At 43.8% G+C, this 13,533-nt stretch overlaps 1 protein-coding gene across 1 annotated transcript in view; it reads left to right on the forward strand.

The window, feature by feature from the left end:
• Positions 1-11,521, forward strand: part of ATXN7 (ataxin 7) — a 120,042-nt gene extending 108,521 nt beyond the window's left edge. The window contains 4 exon segments of the mRNA XM_048488401.1: positions 1,645-1,843; positions 2,531-2,652; positions 4,204-5,158; positions 6,647-11,521. Of these exon segments, the coding sequence (XP_048344358.1) occupies positions 1,645-1,843; positions 2,531-2,652; positions 4,204-5,158; positions 6,647-6,664 (1,294 nt within the window). The 3' untranslated portion in view covers positions 6,665-11,521.
• Positions 11,522-13,533: the final 2,012 nt, after the last annotated feature.

Consider the following 13,533-nt stretch of genomic DNA (forward strand, 5'->3'; position numbering starts at 1 on the left):
CTCTTTCTAGAGCAGGGGGTAATATATTTAAGTTCCTGAAGTTAGTTTACCTCAGATTTTTTCCCCTCTTTCTAGAGCAGGGGGTAATATATTTAAGTTCCTGAAGTTAGTTTACCTCAGATTTTTTTCCTCTTTCTAGAGCAGGGGGTAATATATTTAAATTCCTGAAGTTAGTTTACCTCAGATTTTTCCCCCTCTTTCTAGAGCAGGGGGTAATATATTTAAGTTCCTGAAGTTAGGGTTTTTTTTTAAACAAACCATCACCAAACAAACCATTTTTTTTAAACAAACCAAACCTCAGAAACAAACCATATTGTATAACCAACCGGCTTTCCAAGTGTACGGCAAGGTTGAGAAAGTCGACAGACTTGTTCTGTGTGAACCAGCAGGTAGATTTTGTGGTAGCTGCGTGAAGTACATCTGTATTCACGGAATATATAAAGCGTTTACATAATATTTTTCCACACAGCTGTGGGGACAGTTCTCATAGAGAAAAGCAGTGACAACAGAAATGACTCTGTGAAACAACCCATTACCACCAAGTGCTCTTGTTTCCCACTTTCTCAACTGCCAGAAAAGTTAGAAAGGAGAAAGAGGGGATAGAGCTCTCTGTGTAGGTGCACTAGAGATGTGGCGTAAACTTGGATGAATGGGCCACTTCTCTTCAGCCTTTGGCAATTCTTGTACCAGAGCTGCCCTGAACTGGGTGTCTTTTTAAAAGGTGTCTTGAAAGAAGGTGTCTTTTAAAAAGTTTTGCATGCCCATCTATCAGCATAGGTTGGGGGGGACTCAGAGTTGTAAAAAGTTCACATACAGCCTCTTTTTAAGGAGCCACGCTGCCTGGCTCCCTAATGTCCCCCCCCACCCCCCCAAAAAAGAAAGAAATAAGAGCCACTGTTTTACATGCCCCAGCACTGTGTGTTCAGCTGCCAATTCTGTGCAGGTTTTTCCCTTCAAAAATTCTCATTCTTTCTGTTCGAACAAAAACTGCCAGTGTCAGGTAACTAAAATAAAATTTGCCTGTGTGTTGAGGTCTCTTGAGAGAGCAACCAAAGCTAATTAGCTTCACCTTGGCGTCATTTGTCCTGTGGCTTTAGCACACAAACAAATCTTACTGGGCCACTGGGCAGCTGAATTTCTTTTTTTCCCCTGATCAGGAAGGAAAACTTTTTAAAGAAAACATATTGCCAGTAAAGCATCCAGTCAGGTTTGTGAACAGGCCCCCCAAATGTAGGTATTGGTGGGAAATGTGGGAGACACCCCCTCCCAATGGTTCCCTTTTCCACCAAAAATGGTTTATGTCAAACAGTCAACCCAGCTCTGCTTGTTTCTGACTCTGCTGTTGGTTTCATCTGCCAGGCCTTTCAGCCATTTCCAGTGAATATCATTGTGCCCATGCACAACTTCTGTTTATTTGACGTTCTGCAATCTGTAGGCCTGCTTTTCTGCCCTCAGAAGGGCCACAGAGTTGGCTAACGAGAAAGCCTGTTGGCTCACAAGTTTGCTTTGAAACTTGAGCTGAGCAGAACCTTTGAGATCCTGTTTTGGATGTAAGAAATGCATCTTCCGTTGCTTGGAAGCCAAGTGAAAGGTGGTTTAGCGAGTGCCCTCCTCATTTGTTCAATTATTCCCTTTTTTCTGAAGGCCTCCAGGCTGTCCTCTGCAGCACAGCGGGAACGCCCCCAGTGAGTCTCCGTCAGTCCATGAATCTCCGCACACTCCCTTGCCCGCCAGCGAGCCAGCTTCTCGGTTATCCAGCGACGAGGGAGACTGTGACGAAAAAGAGGAGCCTGTCGAAAAACTGGATTGTCTTTATTCCAATCATCATCCTCAACCAGCTGCTGTATGTTTGCCAGTTATCCTGTGTCCTGAAGCTTGTGACTTTACTGTAGCTTTTCTGGTTATGCTATCTGGAGGGGGGGAAATACAGTGCAGTTGTGGATGGGATGAAAAAAATAATTACATCCAGTGTGGTGCAGTGGTTCAGAGCAGTGGATTCTAATCTGGAGAACCAGGTTTGGTTCCACACTGCTCCACAGCCTGCTGGATGACTTTGGGCTTAGTCACAGTTCTTCCAGAACCCCCCCAGTTTCACCTACCTCACAAGGTGTCTGCTGTGGAGAGAGGAAGGGAAAAGGAGTTTGTAAGCTGCCTTGAATATCCTTAAAGGTGGAGGAAAACAGGGTATAAAAATCCACTGTTCTTCAGTTGCTGTTGAATAGTAGGTGCTGGGGTTGCTAAAGCTGACATTAAGTTGTTTGGGGGAAGATGCTTGTGTGATTGTCCAGTATCAAGGCAGAGGAGGCTTCAAATAATTAAAGAATGCCTTCAGGTAGCAAGCGGGCTCCGTTTGTATGGGGACATGGGCTTTAAGCTACATCTCGCAAATGGAGAACTTTCAGTGTTTCTGTGGCACAGTGGCCACGGAAGAGAATGCCAGTGTCCTCCTTTTGGCATCACGTGTGTGTTTGATAAGATAAATCTTACAGTTTGGAAAAACTGTTTAAACGAAGTGTGTCTTTCCCTCCAGTTTTGCACATTTGGTAGTCGGCAAATTAGAAGAGGTTACTACGTATTTGATAAGCGGTGGAATCATATCCGATGTGCACTTAATGTTATGGTGGATAAGCATCTGAACTCTCAGATGTGGAAGTAAGTACAAATCGACGGGATTATAATCTGAAGCTTTTTAACCTGTATTAATGCACCCCCCACGCAGGGTTAATAGGAAGAGGTTCAGCAGTTTGAAGAATGAGTTTGAACTTTATTAGCAGTTTTTGAACATGGGATTAGCATCTGTGCGTTGCAGGTGTTTAACACTGAAATGGCTCTAACCAGAGGTGGGATCTCACAGGTTCCCGAGAGTAGGTTACTAATTATTTGTGTGTGCTGAGAGGGGGTTTCTAATTGGTGATTTGCCATGTGATTTTTGCTTTAGTTACACCCTCCTCTCAGCAGTAGCCCGCAGAACTTGAAGCAGTCTAGCAGGAGGTGCACTGGCGTGCGTGGCAGCCTGCGCCTGCATGCATTCGTTTCCCACCCAAGAACCAGCGCAGCGGCTGCGTCCTTGCCACAGCCCCGCCCAGGAATGCCCTGCCCCCGGAATGCCCGGCCACGCCCCTGGAATGCCCCGCCCAGCCCCATTGGCGCTACGCCACAGTTTGAATTCCACCACCATGAGAACCTGTTACTAAAATTTTTGGATCCCACCACTGGCTCTAACTTTGGGACAGATGCCACGTAGAGACCCAAATACTCTTCCAACAGCAGGGGGATTGATACACGAAGGAAAAAGGTCAGATAAAGCAGATCTTTCTAACCCACTTTGACCGTGGTCATCCAGACTTCACTATCCAGTTGAGAGATTTCATTTGTATGTCATTCAGGATTTGTGAGGGAGGAGTAGGAAGTTGGGCCATCTTACTGTCCCTGTGTCTTGTTGCTTGTCCTTTCCTTCATTGAGTCTGGAATTGTATCAGATTTCTCCATGGTGTTTTCTTGATACTAAGGAAACTATCAAGTGCTGGAAAGGAAACACTGAAACCACAAGTATTCCATTTCCATCCACAAAATCTGATTGGGGGTGAGGGTAGGCCCTAACCAGTGTTTGTCTTTCACCAGAAGATACAAGGGCAGAGGGGATGAACAGGGTTTGTGAAAAAGGGGTGTGCGGTTTTTCTGCACAGAAGCATGTGCAGGTTCTCCAAGAGGGTCTGTACAGTCATGAATTATGACTTTGCAGGTGGTTTGTTTTTTGTATGCAAGCTTCTGCTGTACCCTCTACAGCAGTGTTTCCCAACCTTTTCAACGTCACTGTACCCTTGACCTCACTCTTCATATCTCACGATACCCCTGCCATCCCCCCACCTTCCCCTCCCAGTGCTCCTGCTTGCCACCCCCCCACCTTCCCCTCCCAGGGTGAAGGGAAGCACTGGGGTGGGGGGAGTGGCTGCTGACCTTGTGGCAGGCCCTGCCCCCTGGGTCAGCTCCATGTCCTTGCTGGTGCCAGCGGGAGACACCACAAAAGTGGGGGGGGGGTCGGTTGCATTGCCACGGTACTTCTGGGACATGCTCACGGCACCCCAGGGTACCACGGAACAGTTGAGAAACACTGGTCTACAGCTTTGCTTTTCAGTCAAGTTCTCCAGTTTTATGTGAAAGTATAAGCAAGACAAAGAAGGTATGCTACTTTTTCCTCCCCAGGAAAATTCCTCCAGCGACAAGCAACACTGCATCCGTACGTACTCCACATCGGACGAGCTCAACGCCCGTGTCACAGTACAGCGCCAGCATGACAGGTTTTCTCGTACCCCCCACAGCTGTGTCCTCGCCAGGGCTCGTGTCCCCTTCCTGTCTGTCTCTTAGCGGCAAATCGGTACCCTCCCACGGGACAACACTAAATGCCAACCCGGCTACTTTTGGTTCAGCAGAACCGGCCTGCAGTATGCAATTGAGACAAGTGTCTTCATCCCCTTCAACACCTCCAGTGCTTTCCTCAGTACCGTCACCTCTGTCCAGCAGACCTCAGAAACTGAAATCTAGCAAGTCTTTCAAGCCTAAGGAACCTTCTGCTAGCGGCGCCAACTGTAACAGCACCAGTAGCAACAGCAGTGGCGGGAGCTCAGGAAAGAAGCGTAAAAACAGTTCTGTGCTGCCAGCACCTTCTTCTCATTCCACAGAGTCCGTTAAGAAAAACTGTGTGGTGAACTCTGGAAACTCTGGGGCTTCGTATCACTCGTCTGTGATGTCTTCATCCCACAGTGTTGGCCTCAACTGTATGACTAGCAAAGCTAACGCAGTTAGCCTCAAACACGACCAATCAGGGAGGGGCCCTCCGACCGGGAGCCCTGCAGAATCGATAAAAAGAATGAGCGTGATGGTGAACAGCGGCGACTCCACTCTCTCGTTGGGGCCGTTCATTCACCAGTCCAGCGAACTGACTGTGAACTCGCACGGCGGGTTTTCGCATTCGCACACTTCCCTAGACAAATTCATAGGAAAGAAACGGAAGTGCTCGCCTGGTTCAAGCAGCATAAACAGCAGCAGCAGCAAAGCAAACAAGGTTGCCAAATTGCCACCGGTGAACAACATTCACACGAAACACACCGGTGCAGTCCCAGGGACGCAAGGACTGATGAACAATTCGATCCTCCATCAGGTATGACATCTTGCTTGGGCCACATTCCCAGGCATGAGTGAGTGACATTAATCCTCATGCCAACTCAAAAGATTGCATTTGTGTATTAGTGATCCCTTGGGATTCTTTGGAGGGTAGATGGTGGATAACTCTATAGCAAACTTTATGGGGTTTTTTTTGGGGGGGGGGGGTTACAAAAAAAGTTTTAATTAACTTTTTTTTTACAAGGAACATAGTTGCATTCTTTGATTCCATCTACTCCCCAAAAATAAGCCCTACCCCAAAAATAAGCCCTAGCATAATTTTTGGAGGATGCTTGAAATGTAAGCCCTACTCCAAAAATAAGCCCTAGTTACAGATTCCCCGGCGCAGCTGATCTGGTCATGTAGGGGATGCAAAACCATGGAAAAAAAGAAGACATCCCCTGAAAATAAGCCCTAACGCATCTTTTGGAGCAAAAATTAATATAAGACCCTGTCTTATTTTTGGGGAAACACGGTATCTGCTTGCTAAACAGTTGGCAGTTATTGTATAGCAAATAGGAATTCAGCAGCATCATGAAGGTGAAGAAAATGTATTCCAGCCATTGGCTTTCATGAGTGAGAGCTCCCAAAAAAAAAAAAAAAAAGGTAAAGATGGCAGAAATGTTTTTAGTCTTTAAGGTGCTGCTGGACTTCTGGTTAATTTGGCAACAAAAGACGACCACAGCTACTCCGCTGGAACTGCAATTCCAAGTACATTGTTAAAGGAGAAAAAAGAGTATTGTGAACACCAGGGAGAGCGTAGCCAAATAGATTCTGCTTGGCTGTCATTTCAACCAGAAGCTCTCTATAAAAATAAAAATCGAATGATGATTAAGCAGCAATAAAATGAGTATAACTTAGGCCCCTTCTGCACAGCATATGTATAAAGAATTGCTGTGTATTGGAGCCCATAGAAACAATCTGGGTTGCTGGGGTGCCTTTGCACGGAGACGCATCCCCATTTTTTTAATTACTTCCCACCAATGCGTAGCTACACAGGCATGCACAAATGAACCCCCACAGCCAGGCTGATGTCTCATGAAACAACTATCTGCACCTGCGTAGCTACGCAGATGTAAGCTGCGAAATTTTTTTCAAGGAAAACAGATGCGAATAAAGGGCCTCCTGGCTGGCCGTTCGCTTCCGAGTTGCTGCTACTCAGGATTTTTGAAAAGACAAACAAACAATGCGATTCTCCAAAAAAAACACCCCAGTTTGGGGGAAATAGCATGGGGCAAACTTGTTTTAGTGGCGGAATATTTGCAAAACCCGGAGTTTTTTTAGCATCCTACACCCATATTTATAGGCCCAGGCGGAAGGGACCTTAGTCTCCCAGAACAAACTGGACACTTGGCTATTTTATACATCACTGGTTTTCCCGATGTAAGTTGAGGTATTCCTAAATGATATCATTGATGATAGCTTTACTGCTTCCCCTACTAGGTGTTGACTTATTCTTCTTTTTCCCCCTGTTTTTGTGTGAAAGCCAAAGGCACGTCCCTAGCAGTTGACAGTACCACAGCAAGAGAAGAACTGGATTATTTTTTACTACAAGCGGGAGGGAAAAATCTCTATCTGGAAATTCTGGACTCCACGATGCCTTTTGAGTTCTCCCAGCTTCCCACAGTCCTCAGGTGTGGAAATCTACTGGACTATCACTCAATCAAGGAGTATCCCTGAAGCCATGTCTGTAGCGGCGAAGCTTGGAAAACGGGACACTGGATTGCTGTTCAGCCACAGGGTCATTCCTATCAGTGTTACCAGTGGTCTGGACTGCTTTTGCTACATCGTCTTGCCACTATTTGACGTAGATCGGTTGGGCAAAATAGCATGTGGGAAAGAACGTTTACTGTGGACTCGTTCGTTTGTTCCCCCCCCCCCCCGGCAGTGTCGTATCGGCTTTAATTAATTGCCACTGACACTGGCCATTGGAGACCCTTCAAGAAGGGGGCACAATGTGTTAGGCACAATAAAATAAAGAGAAGCCCCTCGAGAAGGGAATACGGCTTTAGTGTTTTATAGCAATGTTCCTTGATTTGGAATACGAAAAAAAAAATAGCACAATTTAGAAATAACGGTCTACGTTTTGCCCAGCCTTTTGCAAGAAATTTGGGATAAGAAGCTGTCAGGAGTACTTAAAAAAAAAAAATGACCATCTCACAGAAGAAAATGCATATTTTAAATGAAGAAAAATTAGCCGGTACAAAAGATTTATGGGTATCGTGCCCCAAGCACAAGGGCTGCTCATCCTGTGTTTATTTCAGTAGAGCTTGTAACTGAGTTGCAATACATGCCCTGAAATACACACAGGTTTGCACAGTGACAGTGTTTGGAGAAAGGCGGTGCCTGCTGGGTTTTAAGGTAAATTTGCTAATTGTTAGGTTTGAAAAAGAAAAGAACCCCCAGATGCAAAATTCCCGCATCTAAAATGGTGAATGACCTCTGAAACTATCCCCAAAGAAGCGAGTTCTTGACCTATACTGTATGCCATAAGCCTTTTGTTGTTTCGGGGAGGCGGCGGGGGGGGGGGGGGCGCCAATTTAAGTTGGTTATAACTTCCAAACCGGTTTTTTTTCTTAAAAATAACTCTTAAAACTGAATCTCAAATATTTAGAACCCTGAATTTTCAGTGCTGTATTCTGACTCTGCAGGAAGTTGATGCCTTGTTCACACGACCAAATTAGCACACACTTCGCCCCCCGAAGTCCACATTCATATTTTATTGATGACTGCGTGAAGTGCCAGTTAAAATTTTGATCTCAGTGTTAAATCTTCCCCTTGATGTATTGGTATCCACAAGATGTTCTTGTGAACATAAGGGGAGTTTTAAACCTGCTATTTCATCTTACATGGTTGCTTTTTCCTGTGAGAATTAAAAAACAACAACCCTGGAATTCCCCTCAAGGGCTTTAAAACATTATTTGTTCTGGTTTGTTAGAGTAGTGAAACACTACATGGAATCGTACCTGTTTTACAATGTGGAAGGAAAAGAGAATTTAAACCCTAAATAATAGGCAGGTCCACAAAAATGACCAAGTCCTTTCCTATCCGTTTTAATGAGGCGCACGGAGGACTGGATTTAGACACCATTTTTCCCTCACAATGACAGCTTGTGCCTGCAGTCATCAAATGAGGCTAGATTACCTTGAGGCCGTCTCACTAAGGATTCTGATTCTTCACTGTGGTGGCTACAGGATGGTTTGTACCAGGAGACCCTGTCGGGCCACCTAGCTCCATTTCATTCCCACCACTTGAAAAACACACGGCCCAAGAGGATTGTTCACTGAGGTAGAAAGCGTGGTGGTCTGTGTCTACCCTCCACGGGGCTTGTGCGGGAGAAGCTGTCAGCAGAACGTGCCTGTAGACTTCTGCCTTAAAAGGGCATCAGATCTTGCTGAGAGGAGACAATCTGAGCCTATCAAATTCATCACCTAGCCCAGCCTCTTTCCCTAATATGGTGGTGCATAGCTAGCACCTCAGGGATTATAAAGCCACCCAAAGCAACAGCTGTGCTTGGGGTCTTTTTTTTACCTGTTGAGGTTTTCAAACCAACATGAAATTTGCTACTGAATTGTTTCAAAACACACACACACACACACACACGCAGTGAAGCGGCAAGACTCTATGCAGACAACTACAAAGCCTTTCATTCACAAAAGATCATGTTTTTAAAAGTAAAGGAAAAAAAGTACTTCGGGCAGTTACGATTATGCAATTTTTTCTAAAAAAATGACTGCATAGCGGGAGGTCGAAATAACCCTTCCTTTGTACAGCATATGATAAAAACGTTGTAAAAAATTTTCTCAATTGGCTTGTTTGGGAGGGGAAAAATGGCGGGGAGGGGGTTGGGACAACCAAAGTAACGTATCCGCTCTGCAAAGAGGAAAACGACACTGGCTACATGGCACGTGTTGGATATTTTTTCAATCACAAGTGCAATTGGGTTTTGATAGAATTGCCTTTGGAGGCCGACAAATTTTTCGTAAGTTTAAACCTTAGTGGCTTTAAGTACTCGAACGTCCTCTTTGGGGTTTTGTTTTTTTTAAACAATTATGTTGCTCCGAAAGCATCAAAGCAAGTCCAGGTCTCTTCAAGCGCATGCAGATCTCTGTAGAAAAATTGATCAGCTAACCACTGTGTTCACCCTGGAATGGGTTGCAGCAAAGGGCCCTGATTCCACTGTGACGAATGTCCGCGTAGCAAGCCATGGGGAAAATATGAGAGCGCCATGCAAACGTGGCTGTGCTCTTGCGCAGGTGCCACTGGGTTCAGCAGGGCTTATGCAAGAGGCGTTCCAGAGTGGAATTGTGCCTGTCTGCCATAGCTCATGTGTTGTTTTTTTAATCATACTTACTATGAATAGAACCAGAGGACATCTTTAAATTTATGCCTGCCCTTGAACTGTAGATTTGCTTACCTGTTGTGCAAACAAGATTCCATTTGGGGGCTTAGTAGTAAATGGAATCATTGTTTTTGAAGCTTTTATTGTCTGACAACATTCTTATTGTAAATAATTAAGGTGACTTCAATTAATTTATCTTGCAAGATTTGCAGTGGCTGGGTTGTTTCTAGAAAGATTTTGGAATTAATTTAAGAGATACAATTTTTAATAGTCTTTCCAGCTTCTCATTATGACTCCTGCAGTTTTCTTAACCTAAAAAAAAAATATGTTGCAATGATGAACAAAGAATTATACAAAAATAATTAAACCCATACTTTTGTATCTTTATTTTGGAATTTCTTGTTCTATTATAAATATTGAAGTATCCCTATTTCAGAAGACATATTTTGTTAATTGATTGTACATATTTAAATATGTATTTTTGCACAGGTCTTTTTTCTTATATCCAGTTTTGGTACAATTGAAATCATCTAGTATTTATTAATTAAAGAGGAAAAAAAAAGCAAATACCTTTTTTATAATTTGAAGTGGTTCACTGCCAAGCCAATTGCTAACATGCCTCCTTTGCTGTTTTAAGGGATTCCTCCGTTTTGGTATTTGGGAGGGGGGAAGAGTTGTGTCCCTTTTATTAACGTTAGTTGGGACTTGTGGGATACAAATGGAAGGCTCTTGACGTCGCAGTCCTGTGCCCACAGGAGCCACCCTTCCGGGGGGGAGGGGAAGGGGGAGGGCAGAGAAACTGTGTGAGGTTTGGTTGCATATTGTGGGCCTCATCTGCTATACACAACCTTGCTTACAGTTGCTCGAATCCCAGAAGACTACATTTAGTTGTGACACACTGCTTATTTTTTTTTCTTTTAAACATTTGTAAGAGTATGTATGTTTGTGTGTGTGTGTGTGTGTGTGATCACATGCACATTCGCGTGAGTCTTTTATGTGGTTTAAAACTAATGGAAAAAAACTGAAAGTGCCTGATTTATATATCTAGATTTTAAGCTTGGACTGTTTTTTAGACAGCTTCTCCTTTTAAGACTTGAATGTTCAGTTTAAAAAAAAAAAATTGGAGCTTGCTTTTCCCGCCTTCATATAACTTTCCATTAAGGAGGCAGAGAGGATACAGGGGAATGAAGGAAAAGCAGAAGATGGAGCTAAAGATGTCCCTATCGTGTGACCTGATTCTAGAAATAGCTTTTCAACCTGTAAATTGGAATGACCGTTCGTTCTTCTGACATCAGCTGGTATTACTCTCCCCCCCTTGCAAAAAAAGTTGACATCTTTCATGTTCCAGAAAACAAGCTACCCGTCAAAGCAATCTTAGCAACCTCTTCCACACACAAAAGCCCCTGTGGAAGTTATTCCGATGAGGATTGCATAGGAGAAGTTCATGATAGGATTCTGCTCCTAGTGGGATTTGAACCCGTTATCTTCCAGTCTATTGTCTTCTGGCACGAGTTGTTGCTGCCAAGGATTCTCTCACTTCCATTTCCATCTTTGGGAAGGGTGCGGGGGCGGCGGGGGGAGGATGTAAGGTGGAGGGAACTGGGCTTGAAACAATTATTTTGCTTTCCTTATGCAGAAAACCAGTTATTTTAAATGCTTTGTGCAAAATATTCTACTTTTTATGGTTTTTTTTTTAAAAAATGAGCACTACATATTGTCAATGAGAATGTAGGCTGTGGAAGCTTCTTGCTTTTGGACTTGAGCTTGGCTCTGTAGGGAGGGGGGGGAAGCAATCTCCTGTGTAAAATGTGTGAATAGTTTGATAATTTGTATACATATTCAAGAGCATCTGCTCAGAGCTGAACTTTTGTGTTGGCTGCTGTATAGTACCTGAACAAATGTCATGGGGTAGAAAAAAAATTACTTTGGATATTTAAAAGAAAATAAATATATAGTCTATTTGTTTTGTAACAAGTTTCTGTAAATAAAATAATTTATACTATTTATAAGAAAAAAAAAGGTGTGCTTTTGCTTCATGACCAGGAAAGTAGTGGGGAGTGGGGTGGGTTTGAACACGCAGGCATGTTGCTTAAACAAGGCAAATCCACTGATCAATATAATTGTGCCAATAAACTAGGCTGGTTCTATCAAAATCAAGGAGGCTTTGCACTGAGGGATGCAGAGAACCTAAAACGGGACTGCAAGTCAAATAGAAATAAAACAGGTAAACTGCCACCTTTCCTAGACCTCTTTTTAACATGACATAGTAATTTGAGGTAAATTTTGGAATTTACAGTAAACCACCTTGAATGTTGTTGGGAAAGAGTTGAGACTTCCAGAATGTCCATGTGTAATGTATCCCCCTGATCTACCGAGTCTGAGGCAATGATTGCACAAAGGGTTGGGTGCGAGAGACTGCCCGGTCTGTTCTGGAGACCTTACAGCCCTCAGTCCAGGATGAGAGTAGTGAGCATTTCCTGGTAGCTATGACTTCCTTCAAAGCTCGCAGAATAACCCTAGCATCTGCCACCACAATACAGTTCTTTACTCAGTGATTCTCACTACTCCTCAGATCTGGCTGGCATAGAGAGAGTGGCTAGCCAGCCCCTTCTGTATACCTGAGGGAAGGGTCAGGGCCATTTCTGGGAATCTAGATGAATAACTAAAAAAATGTAAAGTATAGGTATGCTGTATAAATTAGTTTTGGGAATGGGATGGGGACAGTCCTGTTTAATGTGGTAGGGAAGGAAGAAAGAAGGGACCAAATGAAGTACAGTTGAACAAGCAAGAAAAATTTGTACTAGTGTTTGAACCAAAGCTGATGAACAGTTTAAGAAAGGTCTTATGAACAGGTTCCACTACAACTGCCTGACTTCGAAACATACCCACCCTGGATTCTCCTTGAAAAGAAGCTACTGCCACAGGACTACTATGTGATATTCCATAGCTGGTCTTCTACCCACTCCAGAGGGTTTAGGCAGCGTACAACAAACAGTTTTGTAGCTGAGGCCCCCCAAAGGGGCCCAGACTTTAGCAACTTTAGAGTTGGCACAGTAGCTACCCGAAACCTCTCTTGCCCTGTTCACAGAGTTCTTAAAATCAACATCAGCAAGATCGTGATAGTACTGCAATGCTTAGACTAGGAATGGATAATGTCTGGAGTCTATATATGCATGCAGACACAGTCCTTGACCAGCTGTGGGTCTAGACCCCTCCAGTCTAAACAAAGCAGACTTGCCATCTATTCCCATGCATCTAGCTGCTATGAAGATCTTATGGGCAGGGTTCTTGCAGCTGTCAATCAACGCTGAATTTCTACTACTGCTTCCTCATACAATTTTTCAGCTGTTGGTAATACGTATGTGTATGACTCAAACCTTTTTCCTTATTCTAATTTCATTTTGGTTATGCCATAATTTCTTCCTCCTTGGCCTCCCCATCTTTCAGTCTACCAAAAACTCCTCCACTGAAATCATATCTACACACAGTTATACTCCTTCTCACTAAAAGTTGACAGGAGATTTGTGAATTAATCTGCCATTTCCTGGCCCTTCTTTGTCTAGACTCTAGAATATCCCGCTTGGGTCCTAGTGCACAAGCAGAGCATTTTAGAACAAGGAAGGATCAGGAAATGGCGGATTAATTCACACATCTCCTGTCATCTTTCAGTGAGAAAGGATATACCATCTTATCATAGCTCCAAAATCTTAATTTTTCAGTCTACCCAAGCCCAGATGGTGTCCTGCTCTTGGTAGTTCAGAAGCACCAGTCCTTTTTTTAACTTTCTAGCCCACTGATCCCACTATTTCACACATCCTCTCCCTAACCAGCCATTCTTCAAGGCACAACCTCTTTCCAAAGCTGAACAGTGCACCCTTTGCACTGAGCCATGTATCAAAGCAACACATTCATTTCTCTTTGTGCAGTTTGGTGTTGAGCATCACCAGAGTTCTACCAGCTCTTTGAAAATCAGAGTTTGTACCATTCTTTTTCATACCCACAGCAGTAGAAGACACAAGGCCCCACGGTTC

Source organism: Sphaerodactylus townsendi, linkage group LG03 (assembly GCF_021028975.2).
Source record: "Sphaerodactylus townsendi isolate TG3544 linkage group LG03, MPM_Stown_v2.3, whole genome shotgun sequence".
Classification (NCBI taxonomy): domain Eukaryota; kingdom Metazoa; phylum Chordata; class Lepidosauria; order Squamata; family Sphaerodactylidae; genus Sphaerodactylus; species Sphaerodactylus townsendi.